This window comes from Oncorhynchus mykiss, chromosome 8 (genome assembly GCF_057628025.1).
Source record: "Oncorhynchus mykiss isolate SJ-2025 chromosome 8, ASM5762802v1, whole genome shotgun sequence".
Classification (NCBI taxonomy): Eukaryota; Metazoa; Chordata; class Actinopteri; order Salmoniformes; family Salmonidae; genus Oncorhynchus; species Oncorhynchus mykiss.
In genome coordinates this window covers 38,866,526-38,890,534 of record NC_143029.1, presented here as the reverse complement: position 1 = coordinate 38,890,534, position 24,009 = coordinate 38,866,526, and the positions used below count along the sequence as shown (strand labels likewise).

General features: G+C 43.0%; 1 protein-coding gene across 1 annotated transcript in view; it reads left to right on the top strand.

Annotated features, from left to right (window-relative positions):
* Window positions 1-24,009, top strand: part of LOC110529893 (uncharacterized) — a 58,618-nt gene that overhangs the window by 5,830 nt on the left and 28,779 nt on the right. Inside the window, exon 2 of the mRNA XM_021612549.3 lies at window positions 18,253-18,358. Within this exon, the coding sequence (XP_021468224.2) occupies window positions 18,253-18,358 (106 nt within the window). The remainder of the gene's footprint in view (window positions 1-18,252; window positions 18,359-24,009) is intronic.

Below are 24,009 nucleotides of genomic sequence, written 5' to 3'. Positions count from 1 at the left end.
GAGCTGGGCTTTACGGAAGAGTGACCAGAAAAAAAGCCATCGCTTAAAGAAAATAATAAGCAAACACGTTTGGTGTTCGCCAAAAGGCATGTGGGAGACTCCCCAAATGTATGGAAGAAGGTACTCTGGTCAGATGAGACTAAAATTGAGCTGTTTGGCCTTCAAGGAAAACGTTATGTATGGCGCAAACCCAACACCTCTCATCACCCCGAGAAATCCATCCCCACAGTGAAGCATGGTGGTGGCAACATCATCGGCAGGGACTGGGAAACTGGTCAGAATTGAAGGAATGATGGATGGCACTAAACACAAGGAAATTCTTGAGGGAAACCTTTTTCAGTCTACCAGAGATTTGAGACTGGGACGGAGGTTCACCTTCCAGCAGGACCATGAGCCTAAGCATACTGCTTAAGGGGAAACATTTAAATGTCTTGGAATGGCCTAGTCAAAGCCCAGATTGTATGCAACAAAATAGGAAAAATGCCAAGGGGGTGAATACTTTCACAAGCCACTGTAACAGACTGACGCTACCCCCCGACACATAAACTGTTGCAGCATAATTACTGGAGACTGAGACAGGAGGGGTCGGGGGACACTGTGGCCCCGTCAGTCGATACCCCTGGACAGGGCCAACATGGCAGGATATAACCCCACCCACTTTGCCAGAGCACTGCCCCCACACCACTCGAGGGATATATGGAGGTAGCCTAATTCGTTAAGATTGAACGGAGATGTATGCAAGAGACAGAATGCACGTGCAACACATATACAGTCCATTTGCGATGGTACCTTTCTCATGTGCATATAAGTGCACAAGATTGTGTTGTCTATGTATTTGATTGCCATTTTCCACCAGGAAAACTGAGCACCCCATAATTTTTGTGTCACCTCCCAAAGTGATAAGTTGTTCCTTCCTCACATAAATAGGTCCCTGCAAAGATCTCCATCTTAGCTCTTTATCTGCAATACATCCTCTCTAACTCATGGTCAGCCCAATATAAGCCCAACCATGCATAGAATGCATAGATAATTGTAAGGTGATTAGAGGTGCGAAAAAATCGCTATGGACACTAGAATGGGGATGAGTGATTGGAATTGCTCCCTTGGGTGTCAACAGAAAGGAGAATTAGGGAAGGGGATTGGCCTAATTCTTTATGAAAGTCAAAAGCAGTTTGGGAAGGGAAATAGAATTGGAATTCCCTTTATCTTATCTGATATGCTTATTTTCTCCCTGATTGGGAGTATTGTTGTCATCAAGCATGTCTTGTTTGATTTAAACTAGTAACTAGTGTTGCAAAGGGTCGGAAACGTTCCGGAAATTTTACATGGGAAGTTAAGCCCTGGAATTTTGGGATTTTTTCTTAAATTCATGAAAAAAGTAAGTAAAAAGAGCAAACATTTTTTGTGGGACACACATAAGGCAATTCTAGGTCTTGTGCCATATTTTGGTTTAACTATCCCCAATTCAATGGAATTGCAACCCTCTGCATGCACAGTGCATTCGTCCATCACACGTGCAGTACACTCTTCCATCACATGTACAGCTGATTCTTAAGATCTTGCACACTCATGAGATGCTATTGAGTCCACACTACTACGCTTTCTGGTAAGTTTTGATTACAATACTGGGTGGGGTGAATATATTTTATACGACAAACAGGATTTTTTGTTAACTAGTAAATAGTGGTCTACAGCAAAGTGTGTTTAAATCATTTCTAACTTGTAAACAATTTCTGCTAGTTTTGCTACCATGTGGGTTTTAGCTTGCTTGAGCCTGCTAACGGAGGAGTGTTAATTCACCTGTTTCCATACGTGTTTCATTTTAACATTCTAACTGCTTAACTATTTATATGTACATGGGAATTGTATTTGTTGTTTTTTTACATATTTGTTTCTAATCTTTACAGGAAAATGCCATGGGCACTATGTGATGTGTGGACACATTTCACTGCAGCTAATGTAGAAGGAAAAGCTGTGTACATTTGAAAATACTGTGCCATATCATATGCAACAAAGATGCAGAAACATCTGGCCAAGTGCATAAAGTTCCCTCAGCGCTCACAACACCTCAGCGCTCACAACAAGCAACCTCTGACAAAAGTCTCTCTACTTTTATTCGCGGTGAAAATGATGAATCAGGCACCTTATCAATAGGTGTCTTTGACTCAATGGAGGAAAGTAGTCAGATAAATGCTGACGAATGTCTTTTGCTCGAGGTGTGTATGCAACTGGTTTACCTCTGATGCTCACAGGTAATGTGTATTGGAAGAGATTTCTGAATGTTCTTCGCCCAGCATACACCCCTCCAACCAGAAAATGCCTTATCTACTAATTTGCTGGATGCAGAGTTCAAGTGAACGTCAAGCAAATCATAGAGAAAGCAGACTGTATTGCAATCATCTCTGATGAGTGGTCGAATGTTCGTGGGCAAGGAATAATTAACTACATCATCTCCACCCCTCAACCAGTATTCTACAAGAGCACAGACACAAGGGACAACAGACACACCGGCCTCTACATTGCAGCTGAGCTGAAGGCAGTCATCAATGACCTTGGACCACAGAAGGTATTTGCACTGGTGACAGACAATGCTGCGAACATGAAGGCTACTTGGTCTAAAAGTGGAGGAGTCCTACCCTGACATCAAACCCATTGGCTGTGCTGCTCATGCATTGAATCTGCTCCTCAATGACATTATGCCACTGAAAACAATGGATACACTCTACTAGAGAGCACCACATTGAAGCCGTTGGGGTGGTGTTGTCATCATGTTTGACAGTCTCCTGGAGGGGAAGGAGTCTCTCCAAGAAATGGCCATATCACAGTCTATCGATATGGACAGCCCCATCAAGAGGATCCTCCTGGATGATGTATTTTGGGAGAGGTAAGCAGCCCGACCTATATAGCAGTAGCCATTGCACGGATTGAGGGAGACAATGCCATCCTGTCTGATGTTCAGACTCTGCTTGCAGATGTAAGATAATAAATCTTTACTACCCTGCCCACTTCCCTGTTGCGCCAAGCAGAGGAAACTGCTGTTCTGAAATACATAAAAGGCGTGAAGACTTCTGCCTGAAGCCCATACATGCCACAGCGTCCATGTTGGACCCCAAGTATGCAAGCAAGAGCATCCTGTCTGGTGCAGAGATCAACAAGGCCTATGGTGTCATCACTACCGTGTCTCGCCACCTTGGCTTGGATGAGGGAAAGGTTCTTGGTTGTCTGGCGAAGTACACTTCCAAGCAAGGGCTTTGGGTTGGAGATGCAATATGGCAGTTGTGCCAACATATCTCATCAGCCACCTGGTGGAAGGGACTTTGTGGATCTGAGGCCCTTTCTCATTTTCCTCCATCATCCTCCAAATCCCACCAACAGACACCAAAGCCCGCAACAGGCTGACCAATACAAGGGTTAAAAAACTGGTGGCCATCTGGGCAAATGTGAGACTTTTTGAACCTGACAACCAGCCTTCCACAACAAGGTTGGAAAGTGACAGTGAAGATGAGGACTCAGAGTCTGATGTTCAAGTAGTGGACATTGTTGTGGTCCAAGGAGAAGACATGAATGCCTGAGAGGAAGACAACCAAAACGTTAGTTTCTAGACTATCATTTCACAGAATTGAATAATTTGCAATTATGTCTTCTTATGATAAGGTAAAATGTTTATGTTTTTCTCTCCATGTGATATGGCAAATATATCCAATGCAAAAAAAATCTACATTTAAATGGGATTCATATTAATTTGCATATATTCCCCATATATTCCTGTTAATTCCCACGGATGTTTCCACCTCTGAATATAACCCAAAATGTGCAACCCTACTAGTAACGCTACAATGTTCTCTTCCCAGAGTGTCTACTTTTTGTGTTGTTTTGGTCTTTATGTCTCACTGCTCTGTACGAGCTCTCTTCTCCTGCCTCTCTTTCTCTCTTAATGGAGGAGAAATGGGAAGAAGCTTGTGTGTAATTAGAGTTTGTCCTCCATCCCCCCATTTTGGCCATGTCAGATCCACCGCCAGCTCAGCTCTGAAAATAATGGACTTGTGTATTTGGGCTTTTAAAAAGGAGGCTCTTGTTCTTTTGTAAGTTTCTCACCCCTCGCTCCCTCTGACAGGGAGTTCAATCCCGTTACATGATAATGAGTTTCAGGGAATTACATAAATTATATTATGATTATCTTAAAATGTTCCTGAAATAGGCTTACCCCCTCTTTGGAGGCCATCCTTGAGACAGCATTAGTGTCTGTCTGTGTTTCTCTGTTAGCTATTTTGCGTTATAGGGACAAGGGAAACATCACATGGAGAGCCGTCTGGTCTGTGGCTCTCTAATCTAACAGCTTTCATTCTTGGGAAAAGGGAATTTAGGTGGGTGTGGGTTTTTTCTATCTTGGCAGCAGAGTACTGTTAACTCATGCAATGTTCCCACATTTATGTCTGTATGTAAAATACCCTGTCTCCCATTCCATCAGTCATGCCATTGTTATTTAGTTTACATTCATTTCATTATAATATACCCCAGCTAGATATGGTATACCCTAACCTTTGGGGTTTAACATACAGTATTGGAAAACAGCCATTTACAGCCATATATCTCATGCATAAATGGTATCCCAGTGAACACATAGATGCAGAATGACACAGCAGAATCAGCATGCCCCCATGAAGAGAGTCATACTGGGGAGACATGCTCATCATCTCTAGTTTGCCGGAAGGATGTGTGTGGGATCTGATGGGAAAATGTTTCCCTCCGCCCAGCTATGGTTCCAGTCAACTTAATACTGTAAGTAGGAAGAGATCTTTGGATTGATCCATTGTTATACACTTAAACACACATTCAAATATGAATCTACTCCCTCCTCCTCCCCAACACACGTGCATTCTCTACCCCTCTTTCCAAATGACGGATGGCATCCCTTCGAAGAATTTAATTGATTTGTCTCCCATGTTTTAATCTCAAAAGTAATGAGACCAGATGCTGAGGTATTGGGCAGTGGGGGGGATTTGCCTGCTCTGGACCTTTGGGAGACATTGTCCTGTGATGAGGATGCACACAGGTCTGGCCAGCGAGGGGTGCACCCTCTGCTGTTTCCTGAAGTCCACAATCATCTCCTTTGTTTTGTTGACGTTGAGTGAGAGGTTGTTTTCCAGGCACCACATTCCCAGAGCCCTCACCTCCTCCCTGTAGGCTGTCTCGTCATTGTTGGTATTCAAGCCTACTACTGTTGTGTCGTCTGCAAACGTGATGATTGAGTTGGAGACGTGCTTGGCCACGCAGTGGGTGAACAGGGAGTACAGGAGGGGGCTGAGAACGCACCCTTTTAGGGCCCCAGTGTTGACAATCAGCGGAGTGGAGGTGATGTTTCCTACCGTCACCACCTGGGGGCTGCCCATCAGGAAGTCCAGGACCCAGTTGCACCTGGCTTAGACACAGGGCCTCGAGCTTAATGATGAGCTTGGAGGGTACTATGGTGTTGAATGCTGAGCTATAGTTAATAAACAGCATTCTTACATAGGTATTCCACTTGCTCAGATGGGATAGGGCAGTGTGCAGAGCGATGACGCTTGCAACATCTGTGGATCTATTGGGGCGGTAAGCAAATTGAAGTGGGTCTAGGGTGACAGGTGAGGTAGAGGTGATATGATCCTTGTCTAGTCTCTCAAAGCACTTCATGATGCCAGAGGTGAGTGCTACTGGGCTATAGTCATTTACCTGTGCCTTCTTGGGTACAGGAACAATGGTGGCCATCTTGAAGCATGTGGGGACAGCAGACGGGGATAGGGAGATATTGAAGATGCCAGTAAACACACCAGCCAGCTGGTCTGCGCATGCTTTGAGGACGCGGCTAGGGGTGCTGTCTTTACCTTGTAGCCTTGTGAGGGTTAACACGTTTAAAAAATTTTCTCACATCGGACACGGAGAAGCAGAGCCCACAGTCCTTGGTAGCGGGCCGCGTTGGTTGCACTGTGTTATCCTCACAGCGTGTGAAGAATGTGTTTAGCCTGTCCGGAAGCAAGACGTCGGTCTTGGCGACGTGGCTGGTTTTCCTTTTATAGTCCATGATTGTCTGTTGTCCCTGCCACAAACGACTCGTGTCTGAGCCGTTGAATTGCGACTCCATTTAGAGATATTCATCTTTAAGTAAAACACATACATTTGGTTCCAACTTTGGTCTACAACCAAACTCGAACGTATAACTAGTGGAAAGAGGAGGAAGGGAAGCGCTACTAAGGTACACAATAGTACATTTTGGTAGATAGAAGGTGCTCTTTGGTAAAAGGGGTAAATTGGTCATCAAAATGAAAGGATGCCCAAGGCACTCTTCATATAATTGATTAAAATGCCTTTATTTAACTAGGCAGTTAAGAACAAATTCTTATTTTCAATGGCGGCCTAGGAACAGTTCAGGGGCAGACCGACAGATTTGTACCTTGTCAGCTCAGGGGTTTTGAACTTGCAACCTTCCGGTTACTAGTCCAACGCTCTAACCACTAGGCTACCCTGCCGCATGTTCAATAGAAACACATTTTTTAAAAACCGACATGTTTCGGCTGCATGGCCTTCGTCAGGGAGACCAAAAAAAAGGAATACAATGTCCTCTTTTGAACAGCTATTCAATTAGCCCTAATTGGTAGAGGGAGTGGTTACACAATTGATTGGACACACCTAGTAAGCAGTACTATACACATTAAAAGGTGAAATACTGTAGCTATGCTATCATAAAAATACAACTCCAAGATAGAAGTATCAGAACACTAAAAGGTAGTTCTAACCTTAAATATGACTAGTAGAAGTGTCAAGAATAAGAAAGCAATATATTCCATAGTACACTAGAACACAGCAAAGCATGAACAACAGTCTAAACATAGCTGAGGGCAATTGAGCAAAATGCCCACTAGATGACAGCAAATGGACCCATCACGACCCCACAGGAAGGGTGAGAAATCCATATCTTCATTTAAACCAGGGTATTTAGTGGCCTGTAGTTTGTAAATCCCAAAACTTTCCCTTTGGTTTAACTGTTTAAGACAGTCCCCTTTTCTAATAGAGGCCGGAATATGATCAATACCCATAGCTTGTAGGGAGGCATGGTTGCCATGGTGTAGGGACTTGTAGTGCCTTGCCATGGGGTAGTCTTCATTGCCTACCCGTATGGCATACTTGTGTTCCGCTAAGCGGTCATGAAGGCGTCTCTTTGTCCGTCCAATGTAGAACACTTTGAACTGTGGACATTCCAATCTATAGATGACATGAGTGGTTTTGCAGTTAATGAAATGCTTGACGTAATACTCCATTTTGGAAGCTGTGTCAACAAAATACTTCTTCTGTGCAATATTACTGCAATGGTTGCAATGGTTACATTTAAAAGAGCCCTTGGGTTTATGGTCAAGCCAAGTTTTTTGAGAGTCACCCGGAAGATAACTTTGGACTAATTTGTAATTTAGGGTAGGACATCTCTTAAAGCTTATGGCTGGTGGCTCAGGAAAGACTTGGCGTAGTAGCGTATCACATTGGATGATTCCCCAATTCTTTTTAGTGATTATTTTAATGTTCTCTGCTTCAGTGCTGTATTTTGTAACAAAATACACTCTCTCCGATGTGTCACGAGGCACTCCCCTTCGCAACAAGTTCTCTCTGTCAAGTAATCCAGCCCTGATACCGACATCTTTCAGGACCTGAACGCTGTAGCCCCGATTCAAGAAGCGATTCTCAAATTCACCAGATTTGACACTGTAGTCTGTTTCCTGATCACAAATTCTGCGGATTCTTTGGAATTGGCCATATGGAATATTCTCTTTTAGCCTTTTGTTGTGAAAGCTGTCTGCCCTCAGAATGGTATTCCCATCTGTAGGCTTTCCTAAAGATTGATGTGTGCAAACAACATTTGTCATTTTTACTAATGTCGAGGTCCATAAAATGAATTACATTCTTGCTGTACTCCATAGTTAGTTTGATGTTAGGGTTAATGTTGTTAAGGTATTGGTGGAAGGAAATAAGTTCATCTTCTGAGCCGGACCAAAACAGGCAAACATCAGTATAGCGTATAACGTATAACTGTTGGGATCAGCTGAAAACATGCCATGTCTTTAATACATAAAATAAATAAAATGCTAGTTGTCCAGTAGATTGGTCAGGCCATCGTTTAATAGTAAGAAGCACGGGCACTAACTGTTTGAGTTTCTTCCTATAGGATGGGAAGAGCAAGATGGAGTCGTGGTTAGATTTGCCTAAAGGATGACTCGGGGAAGGCCTTGTAAGCATCCCGGAAGTATGAATAGCAATGTTCGAGAGTCTTAGTAGAGCGAGTATGTCAGTCAATATGTTGATCGAATTTCGGCAGCCTAGTCCTCAGATTTGCTTTGTTAAAATCCACAGATACAATAAATGCATTCTCAGGATATGTGGTTTCCAGTTTGCATAAAGTCCAGTGAAGTTCTTTGAGGGCCATTGAGGTTTTGGCTATAGATGGGATGTAAATGGCCGTGGCGATGACGGAGGAGGATTCTCTTGGGAGATAATATGGTCGCCATTTAATTGTGAGGTATTCTAGGTCAGGTGAACAAAATGACTTTAGTTCCTGCATGTTCCTAGAATTACACCATGAGTCGTTAATCATGAAACCCCCCCGCCCCTGCCCTTCTGGAGGACAAAGAATGCTGAGTTGCATCCAAAGAACACCATACCTACTGTGAAGCATGGGGGTTGAAACATCATGCTTTGGGGCTGTTTTTGTGCAAAGGGACCAGGACGACTGATCCGTGTAAAGGAAAGAATGAATTGGGCCATGTATCATGAGATTTTGAGTGAAAACCTCCTTCCATCAGCAAGGGCATTGAAGATGAAACGTGGCTGGGTATTTCAGCATGACAATGATCCCAAACACACTGCCCAGGCAACGAAAGAGTGGCTTCGTAAGAAGCATTTCAAGGTCCTGGAGTTGCCTAGCCAGTCTCCAGATCTCAACCCCATAGAAAATCTTTGGGGGAGTTGAAAGTCCGTGTTGCCCAGAAACAGCCCCAAAATATCACTGCTCTAGAGGAGATCTGCATGGAGGAATGGGCCAAAATACCAGCAACAGTGTGTGAAAACCTGGTGAAGACTTACAGAAAACGTTTGACCTCTGTCATTGCCAACAAAATATTGAGATAAACTTGTGTTATTGACCAAATACTTATTTTCCACCATAATTTGCAAATAAATTCATTAAAAATCCTACAATGTGATTTTCTAGATTTTTTTTTTCTCATTTTGTCTGTCATAGTTGAAGTGTACCTATGAGGAAAATTACAGGCCTCTCTCATCTTTTTAAGTGGGAGAACTTGCACAATTGGTGGCTGACTAAATACTTTTTTGCCCCACTGTATGCATATTCTAGCATCTGGTCCTGAGAAATAGGCGGTTTACTTTGGGAACGTTATTTTTCCAAAAATGAAAATAGTGCCCCCTAGTTTCAAGAGGTTAAGACACTCCTCCTCTCCAATCCAATCCTTATATTTTATGATTCTACAGGAAGCTAATAAAGAGGGTAACAGGATACCAAACCTTTATTGCTCCTTTAAGAGAATCTGTCCTCACCTCCTGACCTCAACCCCTCCTCCATCTAATCCACAGAGGTCCATCTGTCTCTCCTGTTTCACACGTTGCTCTCCTCTCATAGGACACATTCCACAGCTATGTCTTTCTACAGAGACCCAGTCTCTTTCACTCCTTAATATACCATGCTTCTGATCTATCATGTCTTTAATATCCCAGTGTTCCAAATGTCGAACCCAACAGTCCCTCCTCTTGAACAAAAGCATCATAATGTTCAATTCATATAAACATAGAAATTACTAATACATGTATAAACAATGATAATAAAACATAAAAAACGAACAAATGATTATAAAACAAGAATTAAACAAACAAACAAATGAACAAACAGTCACCGCGAGGTGTACCAATTCAGAGACTTATGGCCTCCGAACTATGATCACACAACAAAATGCCATTCCAGCTGAATCTGCGGTCTCATTCAATGGCAGATGGAGCAGCTTTTAGTTTCTCCACTTCCCCTTTCTGGTTCCTAAGAGAGTGATAGCACAAGACTTGGAAAGCAACAAAAAGACACACAAAACATAACAACATTATTAACGATGTGATAAGCAATGCATAAATATATATATGCATGACAAGCAAAGTCTGAGACCATGACAATTCCCGCGCTCTCTCTTCACCTGACTCTATGCCCCCAGGATACTTTCCTGCTGGGTTCCACAGAAAAGAAAGCTCTAAAAAGCTTCCTCATGCTTTTGCCCTGTCTTTTGGCCCCAGGTCCCAAGAGGTGTTCCCAAGTCATGTCATTTTCACTTTGTTGCCCATCTTCTCGATTTCACCTGATAGGCACAACACCTGATATGCAAGTGTGTTTCCGTAATCCATGTTCCATCCTCTTGAGGTAAAACCGCACCGTATATGCTTTCACATCAATGCCTTCAACATTTTGTTCACAGTACAATAGACAATCCTCTATCATATGATGCATTAACCCATAAAGCAGTTAAACCCCAAACCAACTATGATGTTTATAGTAGTTCCCAGAACCAATCTATCCATATGTCTTACAGTGGAATCTAGTCTCTCTCTCGCTCCGCTTCCTCTGTCATGGTGTCTTCACTCACCCATTATGCAGGTGGACCTCACTTCATGTGAGAACTATGCACCCCCCAAGGAGAGACATGACTATCTTAACCACTGCAGGTACTATTCGTAGTAGTGTGTCTCTCAAACCAATGCTGTTCCAACACCCCCGCCTGGTGTCTCTTAATGAAGTTGATCATTCTTCAATAGGAATTTTTAATATTCAGGGCCCCATTAAATGTTTCCTTTCCCTTTCCTTCCCTGTCCTTCGGAAACCCATTTAAATACCTCTTCAAAACAGTTCATCCTCTTCTCTGTAACCATCATACAACAGAAAAATAATTAAAGTTAATTTTAGGTTTGGTAACCCCAATGCTAATTCCTCGTGACCCCTCCACCCTTTCGTCCATTCTAGAATCCCATTCCAGAATGAGACGACATCAAACGTAAATGTATTTAAAAATAAAACCACACAAAATGCCTAATGATTTAAACAAACCCTAAAAACTTCTGAATTTGCAAGGAGTGTTTGGCCATATCATTTAAATGTGTTACCTTTAGAATCCATTCCCCTAGCATTTTGCCTAAAATCTTCAACCCAAAATGTTCCTGTGGCAAATTTAGCCAATTTCTCATTGTAGGGGATACGCGGCTCTATAACACTTTCTCTCACCAAGGCAGCCGCCTTAACCATTTAGTCTGCTTTACAATTGCCTATGGCGATTGTATCTGTACGACTAGTACGAGCTTCACATTTCACCACTGCTAATTTACTGGTTAACTGACATTCTTCTGTCGCTGTTAACATGCCCCGTGATGACCACAATGTACCGAAATCTTGAACTACTCCAAATGCATACCACACACAGCCTACCCCGTTACTCTATTCTCGTCTGTTTTCATGTAACTAGAGCCATCTTTATACAATATTTTTCCCTCTTGCAAATCAGGTCTAGGTTTTGGAGTAATTTGATCTGGGTCACATGTATGCGATTCACCTTCCCCATGCAACGGCATTAATAACGCAGGATTCAAAGCACCAATCTTATGAAATTGTAGATTTTCCCCAATTAACTTTAATTCCCATTTTGTCCATCTTGCACTATTAACATGTTGTGCTTTCGTGCTGTTCACTATGGTTGCTACTGCGTGTGGTATCTACTTTTTGACCCATTGTAATGGAAGCCATGTTATGCAACACCATTTCAGTCTCCTGTACCGCCCTAAGGCACGGTGTGACATTCCTTTTGCCATCGAGTCTAGCGATTTACTCCAGTACATTACTGGTCTTTCTCTACCCCCATGATTTTGCATAACCACCGCTCTGCAATGTCCCTCTTGTTCATGAACACATTTTTAAAATGTAATTTTAGGTTTAGCAATCCCAATGCTGGCACTTGACACAATTGCTTCTTTAACTCGACAAACACATCTTCTCATGTGGACCCTTCCCCCCCTTACGTCAACTCTGTAAGCGGCTCAGCAATTTAAGAGAATGATGGAATAAAATGTTGAACAAAATTGAAAACTCCTAAAGTTTTCCTGAGAAAAAATGGAAAACCCCAAAATATGGGGTTTTGGTAGTTGTGATTTGTCATACGATGCTTTATGACCCCGTTCCACCAAATTGTCTACCAATGTGGTGCGGTCTCGCATGTGAGTTTCTTTCATCCACGTATTGTACCAACACAGAACCTACAATTGACACCCTTTTAATGATTGTTTCAATGCAAAATGATACCACGTGGGACTGTTTTTAAATCCCATCAGTACTCTACTAAAAATGAGGTAAAACGTGATCTTATACTTATTCTTCCATCACATAGAAACCGTAGTCTCTAATCTCTTTGAAAAAGATGCAAACTCTTTTATAGCTGCATTTCCTGCTAATGCCAATGCCCGATTGTCCCACATCTAAAACAGGGAGCCATCTCCTTACACTTTGATGTTTTTTTCGCTACGTTTCTTAGTTTTATCCTGGCCATTGAAACTATAGTTAGTGATTTCCTCTATGGCTCTACTAACCCTTCACATGTCTGTGAGGCGAGCGGAGTCATATTCCACTCTCAAAACATTGTCTCGAATTAAATGTACTATCCCCGCAATTATCGTTTTGATCACAGGGTTCAACCCCGTCATTAAAGCTGAAGCGCAAATTCTATTCAATTCACTCCCGTTCCCAGGCCTTCTGTAGTAAAGTACCGGTGTTACACTTTCTGGGTTTATCATTATGCATTTTCTGTTAATAGAACTCTGGTATATTGAGCTTTTGATTCTGGTTTTATGTCCTTGTGCCAAGTCATAATTGCCTCCCAGAATTCTTTATTTGATTTGAATTCACCGTCAGCAGGAAAATATTGTCCAATTTTATCTAATTTGCTAAATATCCCTCACTTTCCAGCCGAATTGGTATAATGCTCGTGCACTTCTTTTAGCGCCTCCATGGCTTTATTACATTTCGCTATTGTAACGGGTGTCGTCGGATGAGGAGGGATCGGACCAAAGCGCAGCGTGGTAAGTGTTCATGACTTTTATTTAACTGAACACTGAAACAAAAATAACAAAGTGCAAAACGAAACCGAAACAGTGCTGTCAGGTGCAGAAAACACTAAACAGAAAACTTCCCACAAACCATAGGTGGGAAAAAGCTACCTAAGTATGGTTCCCAATCAGAGACAACGATAGTCAGCTGTCCCTGATTGAGAACCATACCTGGCCAAAACAAAGAAATACAAAACATAGAAAAAGGAACATAGAATGCCCACCCAAATCACACCCTGACCAAACCAAAATAGAGATATAAAGAGCTCTCTAAGGTCAGGGCGTGACAGCTATCTCTATATTACAGGGAGAAACAAGTCTGTTTGTCGCCATATCAATAGTTATTATTCCGTGAACACTCCCGACAGTGTTCAGGGTATTTTAGATTTCTTCACTCCCGTCTATAATACCCATCTTCTATTAACTATTTTCTAAGATAGCACAAGACACTTCCCCGGATAATAATTAATTGGTCACGGCACTTAATACCTTGTATTATAACCGATACCATAGTTTCTGCAAATGTATTACAGGAGAACACGGACAATACTTTATGTCCTATTCCAGTACTTCCTCAAATTTCACTATTATTGATAACACACATCATCAAAATTATTCACACTTGTCTTCCTATTTCCACATACTCTGCCATGGTTCATCACCCCAACAGGGCTATGCAGGGAATCAACGTTGGTTCCAGCCTGCTCGGGTTTACCTTCCGGGACTCACCCTATATTAATAGTAATCACAGGTATTAATCCACTGGGATTAACTATTGACTTTATAGTACTAGCAGGAACCAACCTACTAGGGAGTTACCCCCTAGGACTTACCCTACAGGTATGAGTTGAGCCTGTATGAGTTTCTTCCATTTACTATAAAGCTATGACCGGTCGTCACACAATGGGCCTATAGAATTAAACTTAGGCTCTCCAGGTCCAAATCCCATAATTAGTTCAGCCAACGATTCTCATCTCCCCAAGATGTCAAAATGAGTGGAAACAGATATAGGAACTAGCCTACCTTGCTTGTTGCTAGCTCTTCTCCACTGATCTGGACTCTTTGGTTTGACTACAAATCGTGGTGAACTCCTGGCTAGCTCGCCATCTGTTCGATTCTTATTTTTCAGAGCTGATAACCCATGGACTCTAGAGAAGCTTTAACCAAGTTGAATTCTTCCCAACGGTTCTGTACAGCTGTAATCAGACAACCCAACATTTGTCACATCCAGATATTTATATCCCACTTAAGGCACTCCTTCTCTCCAATCCTTACATGTTATGGCTCTACAGGAAGATAATAAAGAGGGTAACAGGATACCAAATCTTTATTGCTCCTTTACATGTTCCACAGCTATCTGTCTTTCTACAGAAACCCAGTCTCTTTCACTCATTAATATACTATGTGTCTGATCTATCAAGTCTTTAACCTTTCTGGCGCTGGCGTTCCGCTAGCGACCCACCTCGACAACATCCGGTGAAATACAAATACAATAAACGCAATATTTAACATTCATGATAATACAAGTGTCATACATGATTCTTTAGCTTAGAATCTTGGCAATTTTACCACATCATCTGATTGCAAAAAGGCTTTACGGCGAAAGCACAGCATTCGATTATCTGAGGTCAGCACCCCACAACAGCATAATATCCAAACAAGCACAGGTGTCACAAACTCCCATATATCGACAAAATAAGTCACTTACCTTTGAAGACCTTCCTCTGATCGCGATCACAAGAGTCCCAGGAACACAATGAATGGTAATTTTGTTCGATAAATTCCTTCTTTATATCCCAAACAGTCTGTTTAGTAGTCGTCATTGAGTTCAGTAATCCACCCGTTCAGAATGCAGACATAGGAGTTCCAAAAGTTACCTGTAAAGTTTGTCCAAACAAATCAAACAACGTTTCTAATCCATTATTAGGTACTCTAATATCTGAATAAACGATATTAAATACGGAGCAAACTATTTTCAAGAGGAAAGGAAACGAACGCAGCGCGCTCCCTCGGTCACGCGCGCAATGAGACTAGTTTTGCCATAGGACTCCCTGAGGATAAACAACTATTCCTTGTTGGTTTTTCAGAATACATGCCAGAAACCATATATAATGACTCTTGACATCTAGTGAAAGCCATAGGAACTGCAATTTGGGAGGCGGAAGTCTTTGTTTTCAATAACTTAACCTTTGAATTGGCTGGCAGGTCAATAACACAAAACAACATTATGGGCTTATAATGTCAGCAAGCAAAATATTACAAAGTTGCTTAGGAGCTAGAAGCAAAGCTGCCATGTCTGTCGGCGCCATCTTGCATCCCAGGTACAGATAATCTTGACGGCAAATTGCTTAGAGTTACAACCAACCACATATTCACCCCAATTTTAATTGGTGCTTGGTATGTGGGATGTGCCCAGAAATCTGGAAAGAGTTTAAGGTCATTCCACTACCAAAGGAAAACAAATCTGCCTTCACAGCGTGCTGCCTGTGTTAAGATGTGTTAGGATTCGGCATGGGCCTTCAGATCCTCAAAAAGTTCTACAGCTGCACCATTGAGAGCATCTTGAATGGCTGCATCACCGCTAATTGAGGGCCTGATGATTAGTTGACAAGTTGAATGACGTGTGCTTCAATAAAACTGTATACTGTTGGGGGTACTCGAGGACCAGTTGGGAAGCACTGGCCTAAAGTATGATGGCATTAGCATTATTGGCATTTGCAATGCACATTGTTTACATATTGTTGAGCTTATGTGTTATCAATTTTAAAACGATAACAGTACAAAATGTAAACTCAGCAAAAAAAGAAATGTCCTCTCACTGTCAACTGTGTTTATTTTCAGCAAAGTTAACATGTGTAAATATTTGTATGAACATACAAAGATTCAACAACTGAGACATAAACTGAACAAGTTCCACAGACCTGTGACTAACAGAAATTGAATAATGTATCCCTGAGCAAAGGGGGGGTCTAAAATAAAAAGTAACAGTCAGTATCTAGTGTGGCCACCAGCTGCATTAAGAACTGCATAACTGCAGAACTGCATCTCCTCCTCATGGGACCACACCAGATTTGCCAGTTCTTGATGTGAGATGTTACCCCACTCTTCCACCAAGGCACCTGCAAGTTCCCAGAACTTTCTGGTGGGAATGGCCATAGCCCTCACCCTCTGATCCAACAGGTCCCAGATGTGCTTAATGGGATTGAGATCCGGGCTCTTCGCTGGCCATGGCATAACACTGACAGTCCTGTGTTCACGCACAGAACGGGCAGTATGGCTGGTGGCATTGTCATGCTGGAGGGTCATGTCAGGATGAACCTGCATGAAGGTTACCACATGATGGAGGAGGATGTCTTTCCTGTAACGCACAGCATTGAGATAGCCTGCAAGGACAACAAGCTCAGTCCGATGATGCTGTAACACACCGCCCCAGACCATGACGGACCCTCCACCTCCAAATCGATCCCGCTCCAGAGTACTGGCCTTGGAGTAACGCTCATTCCTTCAACGATAAACTCGAATCTGACCATCACCCCTGGTGAGACAAAACTGCATCTCGTCAGTGAAGGGCATTTTTTGCCAGTCATGTCTGGTTTGTGCCCATAGGTGACGTTGTTGCCGGTGATGTCTGGTGAGGACCTGCCTTACAACAGGCCTATCAGTCCTCAATTCAGCTTCTCTCAGCCTATTGCGGACAGTCTGAGCACTGATTGAGGGATTGTGCGTTCCTGGTGTAACTCGGGCAGTAGTTGTTGCCATCCTGTACCTGTCCCACAGGTGTGATGTTCCGCTGTACCGATCCTGTGCAGGTGTTGTTACACGTGATCTGCCACTGCGAGGACGATCAGCGATCCGTCCTGTCTCCCTGTAGCGCTGTCTTAGGCGTCTCACAGTACGGACATTGCAATCTATTGCCCTGGCCACATCCTCTTTTCTCCTTGCAACATGCCTAAGGCATGTTCACGCAGATGAGCAGGGACCCTGGTCATCTTTCTTTTGCTGTTTTTCCAGATTCAGTAGAAAGGCCTCTTTGATGTCCTAAGGTGTCTTAACTGTGACCTTAATTGCCTATTTCCCTATCGTCTGTAAGCTGTTAGTGTCTCTAAGACCGTTCCACAGGTGCATGTTCGTTAATTGTTTATGGTTCATTGAACAAGCACGTGAAACAGTGTTTAAACCCTTTACAATGAAGGTCTGTGAAGTTATTAGGATTTTTACGAATTATCTTTGAAAGACAGGGTCCTGAAAAGGGACGTTTCTTTTTTTGCTGTGTTTATATATCCTGAAGTATTCAGACTTTTTCCACATTTTGTTACGTTACAGCCTTATTCTAAAATGGATTATATTAGTGTTTCTCCTCATCAATCTACACATAATACACCATAATGACGAAGCGAAAACAGGTTTAAATTTTTTTTTGCAGATGTATTAAAAACCGAAGTACCTTATTTACATAAGTATTCAGACCATATGCTATGAGATCTCAGGTGCATCCTGTTTCCACTGATCATCCTTGAGATGTTTCTATAACTTGATCCACCGGTGGTAAATTCTATTGATTGGACATGATTTGGAAAGTGTCACGTTCGTCGTATTGATGAGACCAAGGCACAGCGTGATTTGAATACATACTCATTTAATAAAGAAAGAACACTAAACAAACTAACAAAATAACAAAACGACCGTGACGCTATATAAACCGAGTGCTGACAGGCAACTACACATAGACAATAACCCACCAAACCAAAATGGAAATGGCAACCTAAGTATTATTACTGAACTGTTTTAAGTCTGAGATGGCACTTACCCTTGTGCACCCTATGGGCATGACACCTCTGGGAGGTGTATAGCTACTTTGTTATGAATTTGACATTATATGTCATTGTTGGATGGAGGAATATTATTATGATACATGTTTCTTTATTTTGAAACCTTGAGGGAAACCATTTGTTTTTTCTGCTCTCTTGACATGACAATTTGTGGATTGAATACTGTGCAGATGCTGTGCTTTTACTGATGAGTATCTCTGCTGTGTTGTTGGAGTTATCTTTCAGTGCTCTCTCTCTCTCCTCTCCTCTCCCCCTTCCTCATCAGCTCCAGCAGAAGAATGGACAGATCTCCATCACCAGTCTGAAGGGGAAGGCAGATGAACAGACAGAGCTCAATGACCACTCAGAGGACAACACCCTGGCAGAGGAAGGTTAGAGAGACAGTTGTTTATTTATCTATATGATTGTGATTGTCTGTGAGCGCTGTGTTTATGTATGGATGTGTCTGTTTGAGTTCGTCCCTGATCGTATTTGTGCATTCGATGTGCAGGTGGGTGAGGGGGGTGTGAGAGAGTGTGTGTGTGTGTGGTATGGCCCCTGACTGACACAAAATACAATGCCACCCATGTTCAGCCTCTGGCCCTTCGTGTGTGGGTGTGGGTGTCTGTGTGATCTGTAGATCCCTGCAACTATGTCCCTCTAGAGCCTCTTGATCCTTCACTAATCTTTCTGTCAACGCTGAAGGGACACCTACAGTCTCCTATTGGAGCTTTGAAACAGGTCCCTCACACGGTGACCAGACCGTTCATGTGCAACATCGCACACATCATTTTGTTCACCCACACCAGACGCAATCAGGACACGCAGGTTGAAATTTCAAAATGAAATCTGAACCAACTATATTAATTTGGGGACAGGTCAAAAAGCATTAAACATAAATGGAAATGTAGCTTGCTAGCTTGCTGTTGCTAGCTAATTTGTCCTGGGATATAAACATTGGGTTGTTATTTTACCTGAAATGCACAAGGTCCTCTCCTCCACAGATTATAATCCACAGAAACCGAGTTTGATTCTAGTAATCTCTCCTCCTTCAGGATTCTTCTTCTTCTCTGGACTGTATATGGCGGTTGGCAAACAACTTTAAGGTGCATTACCAACTGGACTGGAGTGTGGACCTCAGTTCATCTTTCAATCACCCACGAGGGTATATGCTCCTAAAAACCAATGAGGAGATGGGAGAGGCGGGACTTGCAGTGCATCAAGCGTCACAAATAGAACCAAGTTCTATTTTAGCGCCTGGCTACGCAGACGCTTGTTGACGCACGCTAGCAGTGTGGTGCAATGATTGAATAACAGTTATGTGTACATTTATTTTGCTTCCCTCGCACATGCGAGCCATGTGGTCAGCATGTCACACACTCACATAGCCAACGCACATCTGGACTGCATGGAGGCTTAGTTGTTCTAGGTAATCTGGTGTAAGACTGTGTGTAGACACCTGCCCATTAACTTGAACTAGCCTGAAAGTAATTTGTTTGCGGGGTCTTAACTAAAGCCAGGTAGAATTCCTTACGACCCTGCCCACTCTGTGTATGTGTGTTTGTTTATTTACGTTAACGTAAACGTTAACGGTCTCCATCTAGGGAGGGGCACTCCATGCAGCCCTCCCAGATAAATATTTAGCAGGCTGCGACCCGACTCGAACAAAAGTGACCATCGCCGTTTAATAACTCTGTTCTGCCAAGGGAAGGAGTAACTCTATACTTCTTTAAACAGAGGGATATGTCACATACCACACTGTCAAAAAGCCTATTTAATGAAGTGATGCACTGTATGTAGAGAAAGATCTGGTGAGATTAGACATACAGTACATTTGCAAAGTATTCAGACCCCTTCACTTTTTTCCACATTTTGTTACGTTACAGCCTTATTCTAAAATGGATTAAATAAATAAAAAATCTGAGAAAGCGAAAACAGGTTTTTCTAAGTTTTTGCAAATTTTAAATCAGAAATAACTTATTTACATAAGTATTCAGACCCTTTGCTCTGAGACTCAAAATTGAGCTGAGGTGCATCCTGTTTCCATTGATCATCCTTGAGATGTTTTTACAACTTGAATGGAGTCCACCTGTGGTAAATTCAATTGATTGTACGTGATTTGGAAAGGCACACTCCTGTCTATATAAGGTCCCACAGTTGACAGTGCATGTTAGGGCAAATACCAAGCCATGAGGTCAAAGGAATTGTCCGTAGAGCTCAGAGAGAGGATGGTGTTGAGGCACAGATCTGAGGAAGGGTACCAAAAACACTTCTGCATCATTGAAGGTCCCCAAGAACACAGTGGCCTCCATCATTCTTAAAAGGAAGAAGTTTGGAACCAACAAGACTTTTCCTAGAGCTGGTCGCCCGGCCAAACTGAGCAATCGGGGGAGAAGGGCCATGGTCATGAAGGTGACTCTGACAGAGCTCTAAAGTTCGTCTGTGGAGATGGGAGAACCTTCCAGAAGGACAACCATCTCTGCAGCAGTGCACCAATCATCAAACATAGACTTGGAATCACTTGCCACTTTAATAATTGGAACGCTTGTCACTTTAATGTTTACATAATTCTTTACTCATCTCATATGTATATACTGTATTCTATTGTACTCTATTTTAGTCAATGCCACTCCGACATTGATGAATCTAATATTTATATAATTCAATTTTTGTACTTTTAGATGTGTGAATTGTTAGATAATACTGCACTGTTGGAGCTAGGAACACAAGCATTTAACTACACCTGCAACAACATGTTAAATATGTGTATGTAACCAATACAATTTATTTAATATGGTAGACTGGCCAGACAGAAGCCACTCCTCAGTAAAAGGCACATGACCGCTGGCTTGGAGTTTGCCTAAAGGACTCTCAGAACTTGAGAAACTAGATTCTCTGTTCTGATGAAACCAAAATTGAACTATTTTTGGCCTGACTGCCAAGCGTCACATCTGGTGGAAACCTGGCACCATCCCTAAGGTGAAACATGGTGGTGGCAGCATCATTCTGTGGAGATGTTTTTCAGACTAGTCCAGAGCGCTCAGGACCTTAGACTGGGGCGACGGTTCACCTTCCAACAGGAAAACGGTCCTCAGCTTCGGGACAAGTCTCTGAATGTCCTTGAATGGCCCAGCCAGAGCCCGGATTTGAACCTGATCGAATATCTCTGGAGAGACCTGAAAATAGCTGTGCATGGGCCACAGGATCTCGTCATGGTATCTATGTGCATTCAAATTGCCATTGATGAAATGCAATTGTGTTGCCAATACCATAACCCCACCGCCACCATGGGGGACTCTGTTCACAACGTTGACATCAGCAAACCAATCGCCAACACGGCACCACACATGCTGTCTGCCATCAGCCCGTTACAGTTTATGCCATACACGTGGTCTGCGGTTGTGAGGCCGTTTGGACGTACTGCTCTATCAACCCCATCACCCTCTTGTGTTCAAATCCCCACTTCAACATTCCAGTATTAAAGTGGCAGTGCAATTAAAGTGATTTTCCAGTTTTTTTAAATACTGGGCAAAAATATAAACGCAACATGTGAAGTTTTGGTCTCATGTTTCATGAGCTGAAGTAAAAGACACCAGAAATGTTCCATATGCACAAAAAGCTTATTTCTCTCAAACGTTGTGGACAAATGTATTTACACCCCTGTTAGTGAGCGTTTCTCCTTTGCCAAGATCATTAATCCACATGACAGGTGTGGCATTTCAAGAAGCTGGTTAAACAGAATGCTCATTACACAGGTGCAGCTTGTGCTGGTGACAATAAAAGGCCACTCTAAAATGTGCAGTTTTGTCACACAACACAATGCCACAGATGTCTCAAGTTTTGAGGGAGCGTGCAATTGGCATGCTGACTGCAGGAATGTCAAACAGAGCTGTTGCCAAATATTTGAATCCGAATTTCTCTACCATAAGCAGCCTCCAATGTCGTTTTAGAGAATTTGGCAGTATGCCAACCGCAGATCACTTGTGACCACGCCAGCCCAGGACCTCCACATCCGGTTTCTTCACCTGCAGGATTGTCTGAGGAGGGCGGGGTGGTGCTGAGGAGTATTTCTGTCTGTATTAAAGCCCTTTTGTGGGGGAAAACTCTGATTGGCTGGGCCTGGCTCCCCAGTGGGTTGGCCTGGCTCCCCAACCCATTCAAGTTAAGTCCATAAATTAGAGCCTAATTTATTGATTTCAATTGACTGATTTCCTTCTATGAACTGTGTTCTATGAAAGTGCTGTACAGAAACTCAGCCTAAAACCCCAAAAAGTAAGCAATGCAGGTATAGAAGCACGGTGGCTAGTAAAAACTCCCTAGAAAGACCAGAACCTAGGAAGAAACCTAGAGAGGAACCAGGCTATGAGGGGTGGCCAGTCCTCTTCTGGCTGTGCTGGGTGGAGATTATAACAGAACATGGCCAAGATGTTCAAATGTTCATAGGTGACCAGCAGGGTCAAATAATAATAATCACAGTGGATGTCGAGGGTGCAACAAGTCAGCACCTCAGGAGTAAATGTCAGTTGGATTTTCATAGCTGATCATTCAGAGTATCTCTGCTGCTCCTGCTGTCTCTAGAGAGTTGAAAACAGCAGGTCTGGGACAGGTAGCACATCTGGTGAACAGGTCAGGATTTCATAGCCGCAGGCAGAACAGTTGAAACTGGAGCAGCAGCTCGGCCAGGTGGACTGGGGACAGCAAGGAGTCATCAGGCCAGATAGTCCTGAGGCATGGTCCTAGGGCTCAGGTCCTCCGCGAGAGAGAAAGAAAGAAAGAAAGAGAGTTAGAGAGAGCATACTTAAATTCACACAGGACACCGGATAAGACAGGAGAAATACTCCAGATATAACAGACTGGCCCCCTGACACAAAATACTGCAGCATAGAGACAGGAGTGGTCGTGAGACACTGTGGCCCCATCCGACGATACCCCCGGACAGGGCCAAACAGGCAGGATATAACCCCACCCACTTTGCCAAAGCACAGCCCCCACACCACTAGAGGGATATCTTCAACCACCAACTTACAATCCTGAGACGAGGCCGAGTATAGCCCACAAAGATCTCCACCACGGCACAACTCAAGGGGGGGGGGGCGCCAACCCAGACAGGAAGATCACGTCAATGACTCAACCCACTCAAGTGACGCACCCCTCCCAGGAATGGCATGGAAGAGCACCAGTAAGCCAGTGACTCAGCCCCTGTAACAGGGTTAGAGGCAGAGAATTCCTGTGGAGAGAGGGGAACCGGCCAGGCACAGACAGCAAGGACAGTTCGTTGCTCCAGTGCCTTTCCATTCACCTTCACACTCCTGGGCCAGACTACACTCTATCATAGGACCTACTGAAGAGATGAGTCTTCAATAAAGACTTAAAGGTTGAGACCAAGTCTGCGTCTCTCACATGGGTAGGCAGACCATTCCATAAAAATTGAGCTCTTCAGGAGAAAGCCCTGCCTTCAGCTGTTTGTTTAGAAATTTTAGGGACAGTAAAGAGGCTTGCGTCTTGTGACCTTAGCGTATGTGTAGATATGAACGGCAGGACCAAATCGGAAAAAAACTTGAAATCAGTCCTTGCCTTAACAGGAAGCCAGTGTAGAGAGTCTAGCACTGGAGTAATATGATCAAATTTTGGGGTTCTAGTCAAGATTCTAGCAGCCGTGTTTAGCACTAACTGAAGTTTACTTAGTGCTTTATCCGAGTAGCCGGAAAGTAGAGCATTGCAGTCTAACCTAGAAGTAACAAAAGGATGGATACATTTTTCTGCATCATTTTTGGACAGAAAGTTTCTGATTTTTGCAATGTTACGTAGATGGAAAAAAGCTGTCTTTGAAACAGTCTTGATATGTTCGTCAAAAGAGAGATCAGGGTCCAGAGTAACGCCGATGTCCGTCACAGTTTAATTTAGAGACGACTGTACAACCATCAAGATTAAATGTCAGAAGATCTCTTTGTTTCTTGGGACCTAGAACAAGCATCTCTGTTTTGTCTGAGTTTAAAAGTAAAACATTTGCAGCCATCCACTTCCTAATGTCTGAAACACAGGC